Source organism: Crocodylus siamensis, chromosome 5 (genome assembly GCF_052110815.1).
Source record: "Crocodylus siamensis isolate JL-2025a chromosome 5, ASM5211081v1, whole genome shotgun sequence".
In the NCBI taxonomy this organism is placed as follows: Eukaryota; Metazoa; Chordata; order Crocodylia; family Crocodylidae; genus Crocodylus; species Crocodylus siamensis.
This window is the reverse complement of record NC_143399.1, coordinates 42957344-42978407: the sequence shown is the minus strand read 5'-3', so window position 1 is coordinate 42978407 and position 21064 is coordinate 42957344. Positions and strand designations below refer to the sequence as shown.

Genomic DNA, 21064 nt, shown 5'->3' with positions numbered 1-21064 from the left:
TTTTTTAGAGGTCCTATACAAAATGCTTTAGAAGTAAAATGACTTCAGCTTCTCCATTCACTTGGAACAGTGTATCTATTCTAAAATGGCTTTGACAGAACATTGCCATGAAAGCCAGCTTTTCCTGATTGGAGAGTGAAAGCAGCAAGGTTTAAGGTACACAGCCTTGTTCACCTTGAGGAAGCAGGACAGCTGCCTCCAGCTGGTAAGCCTGTTGTGGTGGGTGGAAGGATGAGAAAAGGGGTGCGGGGAGGCAGATCAATGCCCCCACAGCAAGGGAGGGGTTGGGGCAAGGAGGTGCGGGATGCAGGCACAGCATCGCTGAGAGCAGGGGCTCTGCCCTGCTGCTGCTTGCTCAGCTGGGGGCATGGCACGCAGGCATGGCAGCAGAAGCCATGCCCTGCTACCACTTGCCCCCTTCCACCTGGAGCAAGCTGTGCCTGCATCGTGTCCCCCCAAGCTGGGCAAGCAGCAGCAAAGTATAGCCCCCGCTCCCAGTGCTGCCATGCCCACATCCCACACCCCTCTGCCCCGGCTGGGCAGCTTGTCCCAGCCCTAATCATTCCCTCCCTGTAGAGGCGTTGATCTGTCCCCTCCCTCCCCCCCTCCAATCACCACACCAGACTTCCCAGCTGGAGGCAGCTGTGTCCAGAGTCCTTGAGGACTGCTGCCTGTTTAGTCTATGGCCAACTCTCCAAAGCAGCACCGAATCTTTGGATCCAATTCAGCCAAATCAAACCAGGACAGTGATTCAAATCTCTGAATCAGCTGAATCTGAAGTGAATATTTCTCACTTTGCACAGGCCTAACAGTTACCTGTTGAATCAATAGTTTTGTAATAACTGAATTCTGGAAAGATTGAGGCTGCTGAGCCAGCAGGGGGAGCTAATAGATCATTCAACCTAAAAGGGAGAGATCTGCTACTAAAATACTAGTAATAGTTCCCTAGTAGCCAAGATGGTCCAAGGAATATACCTGAAGCAAAAGTTTCTAGCAGTATCTTTTAATGGCCTTGCTATACATTGTTACACAAGCTTTCTGGCATGATGCCTTCCTGAAGTCTGGGAAAGAAACAGACACAACCCAAGCTAAGTATCAGGTAAAATAATTTCTTGTTTAAAACAATTATGGAAAGTAAAAATGGTTAAGAGGGGAAGCAGGAAACCAGTGGAAGAAAGAAGTAGTTACAGATTGGGTAAAGAATGGTTGAAATAAAATAAACCTAGTTGTGTAGAAGAATAAGACCACCTAAAAAGGAAGAGAACTGGTACTATTTGTGGAGCAGAGAGGTTAGCAGAGCTAACCCCTTTGCCTTCATTTTTTTTTTTTTTTTATGGCTGTTCATATGTTACAAGCCAAACAGCTATAGTCTCATTAGTAGAGGAAGGGCAAAGGTGAAGCTGGCTCTTGGTCTGCAGTTCTTTATTCAAAGGGATTGCCTGTATGTAAACTAATATATTAGAAGTCCCCAGGAACTGTGTTAGTACATAACACACTATAATAAATATTCAATATTTTTATTCCATTGTAGCTGCGAGCAAAGTAACCCGCAAGCCTTTTCAGTATTGTACAAAGTAGTTGCATCCCCTTTTTCTGAGCGCCACCTCTGCTTCCCAGGCCTGCCAATAAACATATGGCTGAGAGGCACAGGTTTTTTGTGAAATCTTTTAATTGGACAAAATGTATAGTTGGGAGAGCTGTTGGATAAACTTTTAGGCATCACTTCTTTCAGGTCTGAGACTACTCCAAGTCACACACCTGAAGGACTGCTTCACCTCTCCAACAGTTCCTGGACTATCACAGCTACAACATTCCAACCCTAATCAATACATGCTCATTTGTCTGTCCTTATTGAACACTTTACCAATTTCTCTGTATTCTTCTGTTTGCTAATTTCCTCTTGCCTATTCAACTTTGCCCATTTTCTTCTCATGATGGGATCACATATAGTTTTAGTGACCAAATCCCCTTTCCTGCTTTTGGAAAAATCCCAGAACATTCTCAGCCATATTGATATATGCTGTACTGATGCTCTTCCAAGACTTTTCCTCATAGATAGAACCCAAATTTGTCAAGCTGGAAAACTTGTCATCTGAATTTCAAGCCCAATTCTTTTTTGAGGGACTGTATGTCTGAAGGAAATTGTTTTCTTGGTTGCTTGCTTTGCCAGCATTTTTTCAACTATTTCACTTGCATGGAAGTAACACTCATACAGTAGTCATGCTCACACCTGCCCAAATATGGCAAAAGGATGAAGAAACTTTCTATAAATACAAATAGAAAGATGATCTATTTGATTTTTTGTTATGCCATCTGGAGATTCACAGTCATAGACATTCCCCAGATACTTACGCATCTCCTTGTGGAGAAAAAAAAACCACCCCAAAAGCCCACAAAATATTCCAGCTGTAGCAAGTTGATTTCACTGGCAAAGTTCCATAAATTGTTCCACACTTCTACATACACCATTGGTACCACTAAGTGCAGGGCTGTCCAACTCGTGGCCTCAGAGACTGTGTCATTCAATCCATTTATATCAGGCACGAGCAATTACTCAGGCCCAGCAGCCACCTGGGGAGTCATGATGAGCTGTCACAGGCCAAGCCAGCAACCACCTCCCTCCGCCCTCACCAAAACTTCCCATGGGGCTGCAGGCAGGCAGGGAGCAGCATTCAAAAGTAAAGAGGTGGGTGAGGCTGGGATCACAGAGCTGGGTTGCAGGATGGTGACAACTCCAGGGCATGTGCAAGCATGTGTGCACACTTGGTAGCGGGGGAAAAGCGGGCTGCCTGGGCACCAGGTCCCGGGAGCCTGCTATAGGTGTGTGGGTGTGTGTGTGTGTGTGGGGGGGGTGGGTGCAGTGGAGCTTGCCTGGGTGGTACAGTCCGTGTTGCCCCCACAGTGCTCTGCCAGGTCAGTCCATGCTGCGCTTGTACTGGCGCCCACAGTCTGGCCCACCTGAGTGCTGCTCCGCTCCTCCCACCTCCAGCATGAGAAGGCAGGGCTTGGCCTCATGCAGAGCACTGCAGGAGCAGCTGCAAACTGGATCCAGTCACCTGGTGGACCAGATCCAGCTCATGGGCTGCATTTTGCCTACTCCCAATTTACACACTAACTACTAAGCCAAGACCTGACACTGCAAGGGGCAAGATCTTTCATCTGTTTCCACAAGAAGAATTATGTTATAGGGAGAAGCTGTCAGCCACCTGTCTACACCCTTATCTGAAGGGCTGGGGAAATAGTTTTTGCCTAGTCTGCACCCTGCAATCTGTGCAAGACAGACAAATCTGCCAAGAGTTTAAAAAATCCTGTGGCATAGCTCACTGTGCTATAAAGGCTCATATGTAAGGTAAGATGGCAAGGTACCTATCTCTGTAGGGAGTGTTTGTGTTTACTTCTATCTAAAAACACATCTGTTGGACACAGTCAGGGGCCAGACTTTCAAGTGATTCTGGGGCCAGACTTGCGGGTGCCATGCTACATAGGAACTGATCTGCTGAGGCATCATGCAGAAACATGTTTTAAAAATGTATCAATAGTTACACTGGGTAGCACCATGTGCCAAGTACTACATGAAAGTTTCAGCTACAGCAAGGTGTCACTTGTAGCAACCCAAGAGAGATTTGGTCACCAACACCATCAAAAACCTGTCCCTTATTCAAAAAGTTATGAACAAAGCTGAATGGAGGGGCAGCATTTGGCCACACGCCACTCAAAGGCAAAGCATCAGGTCAGGCAGTGTCCTGTCCCACATTCAAGAGTTTTGCCTACTTGCAATTATATGATATTCAAGCAGGTCTGCAACAGATTTTCACCTTAAACTACCTAAATTGGAGTGCGTATCTTACCACATCTAATACTTATGAAAAGTTGTGCTAAATATCTAAGTTAGTCTATCAGGTACAAATCTACCCTGGCTTCAGGCTAATACAGCTAACTATGCGTCTCTGCAACAGATTTTGCCACTGGTACCATTTTGGTGAGGAACTGCAGAATGACTACATGGGAATGAGCTGGGGGCACTTAAAAACAAAGCTTTGGGGCTGTCAGGGCCCTCCAAGTCCCAACTTCTCCAGGAGAGTCCCCTGGTCACACTGACATGTCAGCTGAGACAACCAAAGACAGATTTGGTTACTGGCGTTCAGTTATACCCCAAGATCCTTGTTTAAGTACTGAGCACATAATAAAGTGACCTTTCCTATAAGAAAGCCAAAGCTTCAGATCAGTCAGGACCCTATTCAAGTGTCTTCAGGTTAGTTGTCTGGTGGCACCAACATGTCGTTTCATAGTTTCTAAGGTCGGAAGGGACCTGAGCAGATCATCTAGTCCGACCCCCTGCCATGGCAGGAAAGAGTACTGGGGTCAAATGACCCCAGCTAGATGTTCATCCAACCTCCTCTTAAAGACCCCCAGGGTAGGAGCCTGCACCACTTCCCTTGGAAGCTGGTTCCAGACCCTAGCCGCCCTGACCGTGAAGTAGCGCCTCCTGATATCTAACCTAAATCTATCCTCTGCCAGCTTGCGACCATTATTCCTGGTCACTCCTGGTGGTGCACGGGGGAACAGTGACTCCCCCAGTGCCTGCTGATCCCCACTGACTAGTTTATAACAGGCCACAAGATCCCCCCTCAGCCTTCTCTTGTGGAGGCTGAACAGGTTCAGGTCCCGTAGCCTCTCCTCATAGGGCCTGCCCTGTTGTCCCCTGATCATACGAGTGGCCCTCCTCTGGACCCTCTCCATGCTGTCCGCATCCCTCTTGAAGTGCGGCGCCCAGAACTGGATGCAGTACTCCAGCTGCAGCCTGACCAGTGTCGCATAGAGGGGGAGGATCACCTCCTTGGACCTGCTCGAGATGCATCTGTGGATGCATGCCAAGGTGTGGTCGGCCTTCCTAACTGCCTCCCCACACTGCCGGCCCATGTTCATCTTGGAGTCAATGATGACCCCCAGATCCCTTTCCGCCTCCGTGCTGATAAGAGGGGAGTTCCCCAACCTGTAGGTATGGTGCCAGTTCCTCCCGAGGTGCATCACCTTGCACTTGTCTGTGCTGAAACCCATCCTATTCTCGTCTGCCCACCCTTGTAGCCTGTCTAGGTCTGATTGTAGCCTGTTGCACCCTTCCAGTGTGCCCACATCCCCCCACATCTTAGTGTCATCAGCAAATTTGAACAGGGTGCTTTTTACCCCCTCATCCAAATCGCTGATGAAGATGTTGAACAGTGTGGGCCCGAGGACCGAGCCCTGGGGGACCCCACTGCCCACGTCCTTCCAGGTTGAGAAGGACCCATCCACTATCACCCTCTGGGTGCGGCCATCCAGCCAGTTGGCGACCATTTGACTTTGTGGGTGTCTACACCACAGCCCCCCAGTTTCTTAATGAGAACAGGGTGAGAGACAGTGTCAAAAGCCTTCCGGAAGTCCAGGAAGACTATATCCACTGCTACCCCTGCATCTAATGATCTGGTCGTAAAAGGCCACCAGGTTGGTCTGACAGGACCTGCCACTGATGAACCCCTGTTGGTTGCCCCTAAGCATGCAGTCTCCTGCTGGCCCCTCATGGATGTGTGCCAGCATAATTTTCTCAAACAGCTTGCCTAGGATCGAGGTAAGACTAACTGACCTATAGTTTCCCGGGTCCTCCTTCCTGCCTTTTTTGAAGATGGGGACCACGTTGGCCCTCTTCCAGTCCCCCGGCACCTCACCAGAGCACGATGAGCGCTCGTAAAGTTGTGCCAGGGGGCTTGCAATGACCTCGGCCAGTTCCTTTAGAACTCTAGGGTGGAGATCATCGGACCGGCTGACTTGAATACATCCAACCCTTCCAGGAGTTCCCTAACTGAATCCTCGCTAACCCGTGGCCCAGGTGTCCCTCCCCCGGGGCCCGAGGGGGTCAGCAGGGAGGTGGCTGTTCTGGTCTCTACTTAGGAAGATGGAGGCAAAGAAATCATTAAACATGTTAGCTTTGCCGTCTGGTGTGACAACCAAGTTTCCCATCGCATCCTGCAAGGGCCTCACATTACCGGGGACCTTCTTTTTACCCACTATGTATTTAAAAAAGGACTTCTTATTGTCCTTAATCTGGGAAGCTAGTCCCAGTTCCATCTCTCCCTTGGCCTTCCTAACTACGCCCCTACATCCCCGAGCAACTACAGAATACTCCTCCCTGGTGATGACCCCTTCTTTCCATTGGGTATAAGCCTCCTTTTTAGCAAGGAGACATTCCCAGATGCTTTTGATGAGCCACGGAGGCTTGTGTGCTCTCCTGCTCCCTTTGATCCTCGTTGGGATTACCTTCCTTTGGGCTTGGAGGATCATCTCCTTAAGGAGCGACCACTCTCCTTGGACACCTGACTCCCCTCCCCTCCATGACCTCAGCGCTTCTCCAACTATCCTCCTTAGCTCATTGAAGTCTGCCCTCCTAAAATCTCGGGCCGCTGCCTTACCGCATGCCTTTGCCACCTTGCGCTGGATGGTGAATTCCAGCAGGCAATCATCGCTGTCGCCCAGTTGGTCGAGCACCTGCAGCCCCCTCACCAGGTCATCACCCGTGGCCAGCACCAGGTCCAACAAGGCATCCCCCCTGGTGGGGCTGGGCACCTCCTGGGTTAGATGGAGGTCCTGCACTCTGGCCAAGAACCTACATGAGTGTTCAGACCTGGCTGACTGTTCTTCCCAGCAGATGTCTGGGAAGTTCATGTCCCCCATGACTACCACATCCTTAGCCTTCACTACCTCTGTGAGCTGACCCAAGAATTCCTGGTCAAGCTCTTCTCCCTGGTTGGGAGGTCTGTAGTAGACCCCCACTGTTAAGTCTCTTTCCCCTCAACTGCCTTGTACTCTAACCCAAAGCACTTCAGAGTGCCCCTCCCCTGACTCCTTGCTAATTGACGAGGATGTGTATTCCTCCTTAATACAGAGTGCCACGCCCCCACCTCTCTTTCCTATCCTGTCCCTCCTGTACAGCCTATAGCCCTTGACATTCACTGCCCAATCATGCATTGCATCCCACCACGTTTCCGTAATCCCCGCTATGTGCAGGCTGGTGTCAGCCAGCAGGAGGGTGAGTTCCATGGGGTGACCCATGACAGATTTTTTTTTCCTGACAGCAAGACCACTTCTTTATTCAAGGGCTATTCATAGACTCATAGATGGTAAGATCAGCAAGGACCTCAACAGATCATCGAGTCTGACCCCAAGTCTAGGCGGGAAAGAGTGCTTGGGTCAGGTGACCCCAGCCAGATGCCTATCCAGCCTTCTCTTAAAGACCCCCAAGGTATGGAAGAGCACCACCTCCCTAGGAAGCCCATTCCAGATTGTGGCCACCCTCACATTGAAGAAGTTTTTCCTGATATCTAGCCTAAATCTGCTCTCTCTCTGTTTGTAACCATTGTTCCTTGTTACCCCAAGAGGCACCCTGCTGAACAGAACATTTCTGATCTCTTGCATTCCCCTAATGAATTTGTAGGCGATCACAAAAATCACCTCTCAGACTTCTCTTGCAGAGGCTGAAGAGGTCCAGGTCCCTCAGTCTCTTCTCACAGGGCTTGTCCTGTAAGCCCCTAACTGTATGAGTGGCCCTTCTCTGGACCCTCTCGAGTCTATCAACATCCTTCTTGAAGTACGGCACCCAAAACTGGGTGCAGTACTCCAACTGCGGTCTGACCAAAGCCGCATAGAGGAGAAGTATCACCTCCTTGGATCTATCTGTCATGCATCTGCTGATGCACGATAAAGTGTGGTTAGCTTTGCTGATGATTTGGTCACACTGACAACTCATGTTCATCTTGGAGTCCACTATGACTCTGAGATCCCTTTCTGCTTCTGTGCTGCTGAGAGGCTAATTTCCTAGCCAGCAGGTGTGCTGGATATTTTTACACCCTAGGTGCAGCACTCTGTATTTGTCCTTGTTGTACTGCAGCCTATTGTGTACTGCCCACTTTTCCAACCTATCCAGCTCTGCCTGCAATCATTCCTTATCCCCAGAGTGTTCATTTCATCCCATAATTTAGTATCACCTGCAAAGTTGGACAGAGTACATATCCAAGTGGAGATGAATGGGGTATATGACATCTGGGCTCCTGTCCCTGACAAACAAAGCCCTAGCTCAGCTAGTGCCTTGTCCTAGCTCAGGGGTTGGCAAAATATGGCCCGCAGGCCGGAGGCCGTTCTATCTGCCTGCAGGGCTGCTAAAATTTTAGAAAATTAATATTTATCTATCTTTGACTCCTGTCAAAAATGACAGGAACCAGGGGCAGTAGGACCCAGGGGAAGCCCGACAGGCTCCTGCAAACAGCAGGGCCCACCCAGCCCCACCGAAAGTCCCAGCAGGAGCTTCTGGCCTGGGACCATGAGGCTCCTCCAGCACCAGAACCTTAGGTAAGGGGGAAGGAAGGGAAGGGAAGGGGAGGACCCCAGGCAGAGAAGGAGCCTGGGGAAAAGCAGCCTGAGGAAAAGCAGCCCCTCTGCCACCCCGCGGCTGGTGCTCCCTGCTGCAGCCTTTTGCAGCCTGCACGGGGCTGTCCTGAGCAGGCACAGGCAGTCCCATGTGGGCTGCAAGTGGCTGCAGCATGGGGCACCGGTCACAGGGTGGGAGTGGGGCCACTTTTCCCGGACGCAACACCTGCTTGTAACCCGCCCCCACTGCCAGCTTGGGCCCCTGCACCAGATCCAGGCTCACCCATAGGGCTGTGCACAGCAGCAGCAGCTGCGGCCCCCCCACACTTGTCACGCTGGGCAGTGTTTGCTGCTGCTGCCCACCCAGAGCTCGCACACTAGGCAGCCCAGAGGCGGCGATGGCAAACACTGTCCGGTGCAGCAAGCCATGCATAGCCCTGACAGGCAAACCCAGAGCCAGCACGGGGCCCAGGTTGGCGGTGGGGGCAGATTACAAGCTAGCACTGAGTGTGGGAAAAGCAGGCCCTCACCCGCCCCATGGCCGGCACCCCACATAGTAGCCACTCACAGCCTGCGTGGGGCTGCCTGTGCCTGCTCAGTACAGCCCCGTGCAGGCTGTGAAAGGCTGCAGCAGGGAACGCTGGCTGTAAGGCTGGGGAGGGGCTGCTTTTCCCCACGCTCAGCACCAGCTCATTCCCTGCCAGGGAGCAGGGGGTTGGGGCTACACACTGCCTCCTGCCTATACTGCGGGGCTGGGGAGCACTGGGAGTGAGCGGGTTCACGGAGCTCACACCAGTGTCCTGAGGCCAGCACCAGCAGGGCCCAGAGCAAGGTAACAGAAGTACAGGGTCCCGGCCAGCAGGGGTTCTATGAAGCCAAGCCAGTTCCCCCCACTCCCTGCTGGTGCAGCCCAGCCTGGCTCCACAGACCCCTGCCAGCCTGCACCCCACTCTGGGCCCCACTGGTGCTGGCCCTGGGACACTGGTCCCAAGACACTGGTCCCATGATGGTGACCACGGGGCAGGGCACCTGTCAAGGGGTAGGGCTACCCATGTGGCCCTTGACAGCTTGCCAAAACTGGGTAAGTGGCCCTCCGCCAAAAATAATTGCCTGCCCCTGTCCTAGCTTCTTTAGGAGAGTCCCTGGTTAGAGAAATACATCACCAGAAAAGACTCAGGAAGTAATTTTTTCCTATACAGTGGATTCTGCTTTATAGAATTGCTGGTTAACAGAATCAGCCACTTATTTGAATCAATATGGGAAAACCAAAACCATTTGTATATCATTACATGTTTAAAAAAAAAAAAAAGCACACATATTAGAATCACAATTGTTGGCTTTTGGAATCATTTTACTGGAGAAGCCTAGAGATTTTGCAGTTTTGTGAGGAGTTCTCTGCAGGCTGGAGGAGTTCCAGCATGCAGGGGGCTGGGAGGAACCAGGAGGAGGGCAAGCAGGCAGGGAGCACCATGTGTATGTATGTGCACCTAGCCCCAGGCAGCCTGGAGAGCAGCTCCTGCAGCTGGGGCAAAGGGGGGGGGGGGCAGAATTAAGCCCTCCTAGGGAGGGAGAAAGGGAGGAAGTTGGGTGAAGTTGAGGCCTCAGTGGGGAGTGGGACAGGGCGGCGGGTAGGAGCTGGGCTCCCTGGCAATGCACCCCCTGCGTGCACGTGCATGGTAGCTTTGAGGGGCACAGCCCTGCACCACTGCCCTCACCTGTCCCCACCTCCACCCTGTGAACAGATCTGAGGGGCGCGGGTCCCCCGCTGCCCGTCCAGGAGTGCGTGCCAGGGAGCTGACCCCATCTTCTACGCCAGAGCCTGCAATGGGCAGCAGCAGATGGGGCTTTGCTCCACTGCAGCAGCCGCTGCCTCCTGCTGGGGGAAGGGGGGCTGTGGGCCCAGGTCCCTGGCCCCGTAGCCCTGGCAGTTAGAGGTCTCCTCTGGCAGGGCTGGGGAGCTAGGGGGATGTGGGTGGGGGGCAAGGGGCACCAGCAGGGCTGGTGGGAGGGCTGGAGAGGTGGGGTGGGGAAGTGAGAGGCATGAGCAGGGCCAGGGGGCTGTGGGGTGGGGAGCAACTTTTTGTGGTCTTAAAAAAACAGGTCTCCTTTTAATGGAATCAACCAGTTAATAGAATCAAATCATCATTTCCCAAAATGATTCCAATAGGAGGAATCCACTGCAGGGTGGATAAAAATAAGTGATACACACACACATATATACACATACATATACATATATATATACATACATATACACATATATAAAAAGTCCGATATATTATTGGACTTTTTTTTTTTTAAATCATCAATAAAATACTAAGTGTGTCTCATTTAAAAAATAACAGTTACATTTAATTCATCACAAGCATGCTAAACCTACTTAGTCTCATAAAGATGAATTAATGGCTCTGTCACACCCACAGACATTGAGTTACCCACCAATCAAACATGGGCATTGATCTCAGTTTTTCATATTATGAAAATGGCTCTAGTCTGTCTGCCCAACCTAACTACCAGCTCTTGCTTCTTGAAAGTTCTGGGCTTTCAGTTGCTGTTTCTCAGCAGACTAAAGTCACCTGTGCAAAGACCCAAGCTGGGTAGGGTTGTTGCTGTTCTGTGCTTATGTGGTGGTGGAGCTGGGCCAAGCAAGGCAGAGGAGTTAGTTAAGACAAAGAGACAACATAGGAAAGGACGGAGGCAGAGTAGAAAGGAACACTGGAGTTGACTGGAAAGAAAAAGGGAAGACATTATTCAGTAGTACACACACAGCTTCCTATATTCCCCCACACTTTTGCCACAGAAAAACTGTGAGGACATTGTACATTTAGTGCTGTGATGACTTGTCTGTTAGAGCTAAATAAAATTTGAAAATTAAAAAAAATGAATAAAGAGTTTAAGGACACATGTAAAATGCTGTATTGAGGTGTAAATTAACGTGGTTTAGTGATCACATTTGTGCCACTGTTTAAGAAATATGTGAAGACGTATCAGTGGGAAATTTTATTTAAATCGATGGTTTTAAATCACCTTCATTTAAATCAATCCACCATGATCCACTATATTGAATTTATTTAAATATTCATTTTAGCTGCATAAAACCATAAGAAATGAGGTCATCTAATCCAGCCCCCTGCTCAAAGCACGACCATCCCAAACTAGATCATCCCAGCCAAGGCTGTGTCTACCCGGATCCTAAACACTTCCAAGGATGGAGATTCCTAGTGAGAAAATTCTTCCTAATATCTAACCTAAACTTCTCTTGCTGCAACTTGAACCCATTTTCCTTGTTCTGTCATCTGCCACTACAGAAAACAGTCTAGTTCCAACCTCTGGACCATCCTTCAGGTAGTTGAAGACTGCTATTAAATCCTCTCAATCTTCTCTTCTCCAGACTAAATAAACTCAATTCCCTCAGCCTGTTTTCTGATCAATTTATTTGACATCAAGAAACTGTAATAAGATATAGTAGAACCTGAATTCCTTACCCTCCTGCAAAAATGAGGGTTTGTGAAATATCCAAGAGTAGACAAAGCCATGGCAGACAGCTATGTTGGGACCAAGGTGCTCCAGCTTCTCAAAGAAGCCACGAGTGCCCTTTGAGAGAGATGCAACAAACGTAGAGGTGCGCCAATACACTGGTCCCATATTGGATCAGCACTGATATAGGGAAAATTGACAGTATTGAAAATAGGGGTTTTTTTGCCTGATGTGGTCGATAAGTGCCCCATGCATGTGCACAGCTACAGCATGCACAGGGCCAGGAGCACAACCTGCAGCATGGAGAGCAGCATCTGGCTGGTAAGTCTGTTGTGAGGGAAAGGAGTGGAGGGAGGGAAGAGGCGTGGGAGGACAGATCAAGGCCTCCGCAGCAAGGGAGGGAGTGGGGCTGGGGCAGGCGCTGCTCAGCTTGGCAGGGTATAGGACGAAGCCACGAGTAGCTTGTCCGGAAGGTGCGGGGAGCAGCAACTCCTGCCACTGTGCACACCCTGGGAGGGGGGGGGGCGTGCCCCTGGATCTGTGCAGGACAAGGTCAGGCTACTGCTGTGGGCTGGGGCTGCGCCAAGCTCTTCCCAGTGGGAGTGCTGGGCCAGGGCTGTGCTCGGGCTGCATGGCAGCAGCACCTGGGGGGGGGGGGGGCTATGGCAAATTTTGGGGTGGCTGCAGCTCCCCCAACACCCCCCCTGTCAGTGCCACCACTGCCACCTGCCCCAAGTGCAACCTGGCCCAGCCCCCCCACCAGGAAGAGCCTGACAGATCCAGCCCCAGGCAACAGCTGCAGCCCACCCTCGCCCCATGCACAGATCCGAGGGCACCCCCCAATGCCCTCCCAGGGCAGGAGCCACCCCTCTCCCCCCACCCATGTCCTGCGGACAAGGCATTTGCAGCTCCGTCCTGCACCCCACCCCAGCTGGGCAGAACCTGCCTCTGCTCCACTCCCTCCCTCCCCACAGGGGCCCCCATGGAGGGATAACACCACCATTTAACCTTCCTCTTTCTATATTCCAGTCTAGACCTACATTCCAATAGAGTCCTTAAAGTTAATCATAATGCCCACACACAATACATTTTTGAGCATTATCTTTAGTATCCTACACTAGTTATTAATATTTCATCAGTGACAGGGAGCCATCCTGGGGCCATCACAATGTCAGCCCACACATCTGTCTAGGGCACTCCACCCCAACTCACCTGCCACGCCTTAATGTATTGGAAAACAGATGGAAAATACAGGAGACTGCCCATTTTATGCCCTGATGCTAAGTGCATAATACACAACTCCAACCTCCCCTTTACTGTGTCCTATGCCTCACAAATGGCATCCAAAAATCTCCCCTGACCCCATTGCTGGGCCACGCTCAGCCTCCTGCCCAAACTTAGCCACATGCCCCCTCACTGGGGTCTCTACTCCCAACTGCACTCTGGGCTCCTGGCCCCTTGTTAGGCTTCTAGCCCCTTATATTCTTACCCCCTCACTAGGGTAACTACTCCGCCCCCTTACTGGGGCTTCTGGGTTTTACACCCCTTGGGTCTAAAGTGTCTCTTGATGTGCTGGACCCCACTCTCACTTAAGCCTCCCACTATGCCTCACTCTGTACAGGCCTTGGGCATTGCCATTACCCCTGGCCCTTATATTATCACCCAAGCCTCACTCTTATTCAGGTGTTGGGCCTCAGGCCCTCCTGGCCCCCATGTTGTTGCCCCAGCCTGGTGCTTTTCACTCAGGGTGGGCTCCCCTAGCCTCTCTCTTCCACGGGGTCACCCACAAGGCAGTGGGGGCTGAGGCTTTCCATAGCCCCATACTCACCTTTCACTAGGGACGCATCGGTGTGGCCTTTCCTAGGGACTGCCCCGCCACAGGCAGCCTCACACCATCCAACCCCAGCAGGGTGTAGTTTTAGGTCATTCCCCAGAACCAACTGCAGGCCTACCTGTTCTAGTCTTTCCTCCCCTCACTGGGCTCCTGGATATTCTCCCTGGGCTACTCACTCCTGGGTACTCTGTTGCAGCCTCAGTCATTAGGCCCTTCACTCCCAGGCCCTTTTGTAAGATACCTCCCCTCAGAAAGCTGGGCTTCATCCTCCATCATCTCAGTGTGCTGGGCAGCTAACCACAAGGGCTGGGTGAGGCTTTGAACCATGCTTTGTATCCAGAGAAGCTCTGAATGCTTCGGCATCTGAAGCAGCATGTCTGGATCAGAGCGCTGGCTTTGTTAGGCTTTCCAAGTGGTTTGGAACTAGGTGCAGGACTTCTGGGTTCTGGGGCCCTGAACCTCTAGCTGCCGACAGGCAAAACTCATGACACGGATGCTTGTGCAACTGTGTCTGTCTTGGGGCAGTTGATTGTCTGTATTATTCCTCTCCTTAGTTTGTGGTTTTGTAGGTGTTAATCATTGTTCATTAACACCTACAAAACCACAGACTAAGGAGAGGAAATAAATCAATAGACAGTCAACTGCCCCAAGACAGAGACAGTCAGTTGCATAAGCACCCATGTCACGAGTTTTGTCTGTCAGCAGCTAGGGGTGCAGGGCCCCAGAACCCAGAAGCCCTGCACCTATCTCCTTGACAGCTGGCAGGCTTCATGGCCACAGCAGGGGCTACCATCCCTGCAGCTTTCACCCTGCTGCGCCTTAACACACAGTGTCACTCATGTCACAAGTTTTGCTTGTCTGCAGCTTGAGGTACAGTTCCCCCCAAGCCCCTGCACTTATCTCCTTGAAACTTGGCAGGCTTTATGGCCTGAGCAGAGGCCACCACCCCTGCAGTTTTGACCCCACTGTGACTTAGCACATACACGTGACATGAGTTTTGCTCTCAAGAATTTGGGGTGCAGTTCCCCGAGCCCATGCACTGATCTTCCTGAAACTTGGCATGCTTCATGCTCTCAGCAAAGGCTACCACCCCTGCAAGTTTCATCCAAATCAGACAACAAACAACAAAGTTATAGATACTTCATTGATTCCCCATTAAATGCTATGGCCAGATCTCCGAGGTGGCTCCAAAGCTTCAGAGCCACTTCGGCCAGATCAAAGCGGGAACCTGGTCCAGAGCTCCATATCGGATCGCTGACATCCGAAGTGGCCAGATCTGAAGCTGGATCGAATAGCTGCTTACTCGCACAAGCCTACTAATCACCTATTCCCCTCCCCTCCCCAAGGCAAAGGGATCTTTCAGCCTCTTTTAGGTTCTAGCCCTGCTTCCAGGCCAGTTGGGGTGCCAGTAGCTCTCTACAACCCTGGCCTGCCCCTTGTGGTGGGCTTACTTGCCCTTTGGCCCTGGGCCTCTTGCAATGACCAGTCAAGATTCCCTGGCACCAGTGTAGTAGCAGCTAACCTCCCTACTCAGCAGGGATCCCCCCTTGGGCCCCACCATAAAGCCACCAACTCCCCCCAGGCTTGCCTACAGCCCCAGAGATCTTCTATCCAGCAGCCTTTTACTTCACTGAGCTCATCTGAGTCCCTGGCCTTGGGCACAGCCAGTTCTAATCAGGGGCTTGCTTAACCCCTCAGTAAGCCTACAGACGCTAAGCCTCTTTCCTAGGCTGGTCTGGTTCTCCCCTGGGCCTAGATGTACATGGCTTCTCCTCAGCCCCAGACCGACAGCCACTTACTCAGAGCTTAGGACCCACTGGGTCCCTAGGAACCTCCTCCTTCCTCATAGTTCCTACAGTTGACACCCAGAATGTTTCTGGGAGCAGCAGTATGCCAGCCAGGAGACGTTCACCCTTCAGCTTCCCAGTTGCAACTGCTGTCCCTGCTCCCTAAGCCTGCTCTTATACTCAAGCAGCCAAGCCCTCCTCCAATCAGGCAGCCTTCTGGCTGTCATATGACCACCTGACTGGCTCTGTAGTCACCTACAGGCTGCTGTGCTGCCTGCTCAAGCCCTTAAAGTGGCAAGTACCCATAGGTGCACCACGACATCTCCCCTATACATTCAACCTGAATTAAGATACAGCAGCAAAGGACACAAAGTTTAATTCTACATTTAGTGTAGCAAGGAAAAGGAGCACAATCCCAGTCAAATCAGCTCACCAGATTAATACAAAATGGAGGAGAACTGTGTTAATTAAACCAGTGACATATGAAAAACTGCTACTGGTCCACGGAGAATAAGACCACATGGGGAGCAGTGTGGCTTAGCACACAGTGCACTAGCACAGGTTTTGAAAGACCTGGATTCCATGCCTATCTGTCAAAGGTCCAATGGGAGACTTTGGAAAAGTCACTTCACATTTCAACATCTCAGCTCCCCCTTCCATGGAACAGGACTATGGATACACATGTCCTTTGTAAAGTGCTTTGAGAACCACAGATAATATTCCAGAATTCTAATAAGGTAAGGTTTTAGCCCTTATGGTTAAGAGCATCCCCACATTAACAAAAAGCACCATTATCATCCTCCCCCTTCTAAGCCTGCAAACAGATCTCCTCCTATCTGCTGCCCACAACATTCCATCACAGCAGTAGCATGGATCAATAGGAGAATTATTAATTACAGCAGAGGAAGGCATGTCGTTATTCACAGAGCAGGCCCCTTCCCCAGGAGACCTCCTCTTTCCCCAGCTACAAAATTGAGAGTCAGAGCAGTTAAGAGCTTTAAATACAGATGCGCTTTCCTTTGGGAATCGAGAGCCTATGGCATGAAATGGGATAGCATGCCTTCTCCCATCTAGTGTTTTGAAAAGGCAGAAGATACAACCCTAAGCTTTATCAGATGTGAAGCAGCACAGAATATGAAGCATTCGTAGATGGACAGCAAGAACCAGGCTTTTCCAAGTGCGAGGCAACAAAGTAATGGTGGGCTTGAGCAGAGCCAGCATAACTGACCAGGCACACAGGCACAGGGTGGCAAATTGTAAGGGGAAGCAAATGCAGCATGTATACACCTAGCATATGCTCAATGGGGGCCACCTCTGGAATCTGAGCATGTACATGGAGAAGTGAGCAGGGCATATCAAATGCTGCCAGGCTGCTGCTCCATGGCTCTGTCTGGTGCCCGCCCTTGCTGGGTCCTAGGTACATTGCAAGGAATGGCGGCAAAATCTCATTTGCCTAGGGTGGCAAAAATCTTTGCACCACTCCTAGGGTCAAGAGACCCAAGTTTCATACCATGTCTAGTTAGTGCCAATCAGTTAAAGATTTTTAAAGTATGCCATATGAATCATTGACACTTCTTTACCAGGCTTCCATCAGACGTGCTTCCCTTTGATAACACAAATTTCCACACACTGAAATCCCACCAGCTTCTGGAGACTCAGACCAGACAAAAGCCAAAGAGTAACTGTAATTATGGGTAGGGTGGATAAAAATTAATGATTTAAAAAAATGAATTGTTTTTATTTAAATCAGATTTGTTATTTAATTGTATTTTTAAGAAGCTTTTTTAATTAAAAAATAAACCTATATAAAGATACTTTTAATTCAAGATATGTTAAAGCTCAAAGAAATCCTCATGCAACAGAGATTATAACTTCTAATTACATACTCTGGGAGAGAATATATTCATGTGACCTTTTTAGAAAAGATATATAAATAGGCCACAACAGGCCATGGACTATATTAGGGGCCCAATCTTACAGGATTTCCAGAGGCTCCTCTATACATTAGGAAAAATTAAAGAAAACCACTGTACCCAATGGGATTCAGTCCTCAGTCTACAAGATCCCATTAAGCACCTCTGTGATGCTTAGTTTCATTTCTCAAACTGTGGATTTATGTCTCCAGAGATAACATCCTTGTTAACAGCAGTATATGGAGATGAGAAATAACAGAGCTGATTACCTACCCTCAGCCCTCTTGTCTCTCTACAAGTTTGTGTACGTGGAATCAAGCCCTTACCTCTCCCTAAAAGTGCGAAGTTTCAAGAAGTTAAATGAATAGAGAAAGGATTATTAGGGGTGGAGTAGATCTGGGCAAGAAGGAGCAGTCTGGAGATAAATGCAAGGAGGGAGGGGCAGTAGAAACAAAAAAGTAACATTTTGAGCAGAATATTCCAGAAGTCTTGATGGATAAGTTTCTGAGTATAGCCTCTCCATTGATTTCAGATCTAATGAAGGAATGGTATGGTAGGAGTGAAAACCTATCATGGCAGCAGACTTGCCAGGCTGTAAAAGAGAGAAGAAATCAAAGATGAGAAGAAATCTAGAAAAAGAGTGAAGAAAGCACCAAGCTAACAACAACATAAGGCTCAGTGCTCATTTGATGTCCTCCTAATGTAGCAAGGTAAAAACATCCCCCCGTCCATATCTATGATTAATCTAGTGAACTGGAAATGGTTCATCTCCCAATGACCTTACAAGCACCTGCTTCAGTTAGCTTTGGTAAATAAAATAACCAAATCATAATTTTCTGATGTAGCTGCAAAATGAATCTGAAGAAATCTCAAAATAAATCACTGTTTTAAAATGTATAGTGTACTTTTCAAAAATGAAAGCTACACCTGTCTCAGAGTTGTGAGTAATATGTATTAAGGTTATATCAAACAACAAGAATGCACTTTTTGTAGAAAACGGTGATTAAATCGAGGCTCCCTGACCAGTTATTTAAATTGTGATTTAAATTGATTTAAAACAAATCTACCCTAATGATGGGCAGGGTTTTTTGGAGTGACAATAGTTCTTTATATTGGTGCCAGAACTGCTATTACAGCACTGATACTACTGCAACACCTTAGCGCTGTTTCTACACCCTTTGAGTTAAAATAATCAACTGTTGGGGGGGGGGGCAGGGTTGTAGCCTAAAGTTATGGCTTGCTACAAACACCACATAGCTCCACAGATCTCAAAACACATTTTGCAGTGGATACAAATGCCATTGCCATTCTTTTGCAGATGGGGAAGCAGGTGCAAAGATGCAAAATGTTTTTCTGTGGAGCTGCATGAGAAAATGAGGAACTGAGGTCAATGGAATCTGCTTGATTTCCTGCAAAGCTGCTTATACAAACAGAAGCATGTAGCATGTTATTGAACCTGTAAAAAAGTCTGTTGGGTTTGGCTTCAGGGTGGGGGCTGCACTGGTGCACATGTACCCCCTCTTTGATTCTTGGGTGTAAAGGTTAAAGCTAACTGCCTGGCAGTGGCTACAGCATTTCTAGTCAGGCAGTGTTGGGAAAGTTGCTTGGCTTCATGACTTACTATCATCTACCTCAGGGGTGGACAAAATGGCAGATCCGGCTGATGAACGAATTCCATTTCCCAGCAGCCCATGTCTCTGTGGCTGGGGCCAGTTTCCATGGAGACCCCAGCAGCAGCTACACTGTGATAGTGCAAGGCCAGAGTTTCCATGGAAACCAACCCCAGCAACACTGGTAGGGTTCATAAGAGAGCGCAGAGCTGCTCTGGAGCCCACCTGGGATGGTGCAGCAGTGACAGTGTGGCCCAAAGCCAGGCCAGAGCCACGATCTGCAGCCTGCCTGATCTGGGCAGGGGTACACAGGCAGTGGATCATGGCTCCGTCCCAGCTCCTTGCAGTGGTGACAGTGTGGTCCGAAGCCAGTGCAGAGCCACGATCCACTGCCTGCACACTGCTGCCCAGGCTGCAGATTGCAGCTCTGCCCTGGCTCCAAACCATGCTGTCACCACTGCAAGATCCCAGCTGGGTTCTAGAGCAGCTCCCTGCCCTGCCAGCAGGGGTGACACTAGAGGGGGGCTATAGCCACCCCAAAATTTCCAGTAGCCTCCTATAGCCTCCACTCCAAACAGCACCACCACTGCTACCTGTCCTACACAGGCAGTGGCAGCTGAGGCCCCCCCACCCCTAGAGTCTAGCACTACTGCTGTCTGCCAGTGCTGCTGCTGGGGCTGGTCTCCACAGAAACCCTGGGCCCAGCAGCTGGGGTCTCCATGGAAACTGGCCCCAGCCACCAGGGCAGGGACTACTGGGAAATGAAGTCCACTGACTTGGCCACCCCGATTACCAGTTCCCTTCTGAACTCTTCATCCCACAGGCATTTTTAATCATCTTGATGTTGCACCAATCAATCTAGCCTTTCCTCTGCTATGCTGCTGTCTCTTCACTGCTCCTGGTCACAAGGCTCCTATTCCACAACCCCCCCTGAAATTACCTTTTTTAAAATTTTCTTTTCATTTCAGTCTTAAACTAAGGACTCTGCTACATGTTCAAATTAAAGCCCCATCAAAACCACCTCTATACTCATTACACATTTTCAAGCACTCACTCTAGATCGGGCCTGCTCTTTTACAGCTGCATAGTCCTTTTAATCCTGTGATTGTTACTTTGCAGTTGTGGCCAGTCTACACTTGGTGCACAATTAACCAGTTAATAATTATGGTGTGGTGGGGATATATTTATTGCACAATAAATCAAATAATTGTCCGATAAGTATTTCACACGTGGTGGGTCTACATTTATTGCTTGGCTGACCAGTTTACGGTGAGATACACAGGCCCTGCTGCACAGTCAAGCGAAAGCAGGATGGAAACCAGCTCCATGTTTCTAAGCCCCGACCCCTGCAGTGGGGCCGGCTCTTTGTGGAGCTGGGATAATCATCATCCTGTGCTGCGAGGACTGCATCGCGCGTGTGCCCGGCTCCACCACCGGCCCAGTATGCAACAGCCCCGCGGCGGAGCAGGGAGCTGGAGAACTCGGGCCTAGGCCCCTCGCCAGCGAGTAACGCTGCCAGGCTAGGGCTGGCGGGAGGGAAGGCGGCGGCGGAGCGGGGCCGGCCTAGCGAAGACCCCGGGCCCTGAAACGGGAGCCCGGGGTAGACACGGGGGCCGGGCGGGATAGCATTAGTCCGGGACAGGAGCAGGGCCGACACACACGTCTGCAGCCCCAGGCAAGGGGCCGAGTGCCCAGGCACGGCCTGCAAAGGAGGCCGGGGCCGGGCGGGGAGGCCGGGGCGCACTCACTGCTTCACGTTCTCGCCCAGCGCCTCGCTCAGGTTCTTCTTGGCCGCCTCCAGCTCGCTCACATAGGTCGCCATTGCTGGCAGCAGCGGCGGGACCCGAGCTCGCTCGCTCGCTCCTTCCCTCCCGCGCCGCGGCGCAGGCCCGACGGCGCGCGGCAACCGCGGGATCAGCCCCGACCGCCTCTCCTGTGTCGCAGCTCCCACCCGCGCCGCAGCTGCTTCCGGGATGCTGTAGGATCACGTGACACCCCCCAACTCGGGGCGGGGCTGAGTTTGAGTCCGCTTCTGCCTGGGGTCCCGCC

The 21064-nt window shown here is 50.5% G+C and overlaps 1 protein-coding gene across 1 annotated transcript in view; it reads right to left on the bottom strand.

The window, feature by feature from the left end:
- The window catches only part of TADA1 (transcriptional adaptor 1), a 40424-nt gene extending 19455 nt beyond the window's left edge, over nucleotides 1-20969 (bottom strand). Inside the window, exon 1 of the mRNA XM_090049914.1 lies at nucleotides 20764-20969. Coding sequence (XP_089906040.1) covers nucleotides 20764-20837 — 74 coding nt within the window. The 5' untranslated portion in view covers nucleotides 20838-20969. The remainder of the gene's footprint in view (nucleotides 1-20763) is intronic.
- Between the last annotated feature and the right edge of the window lie 95 nt (nucleotides 20970-21064).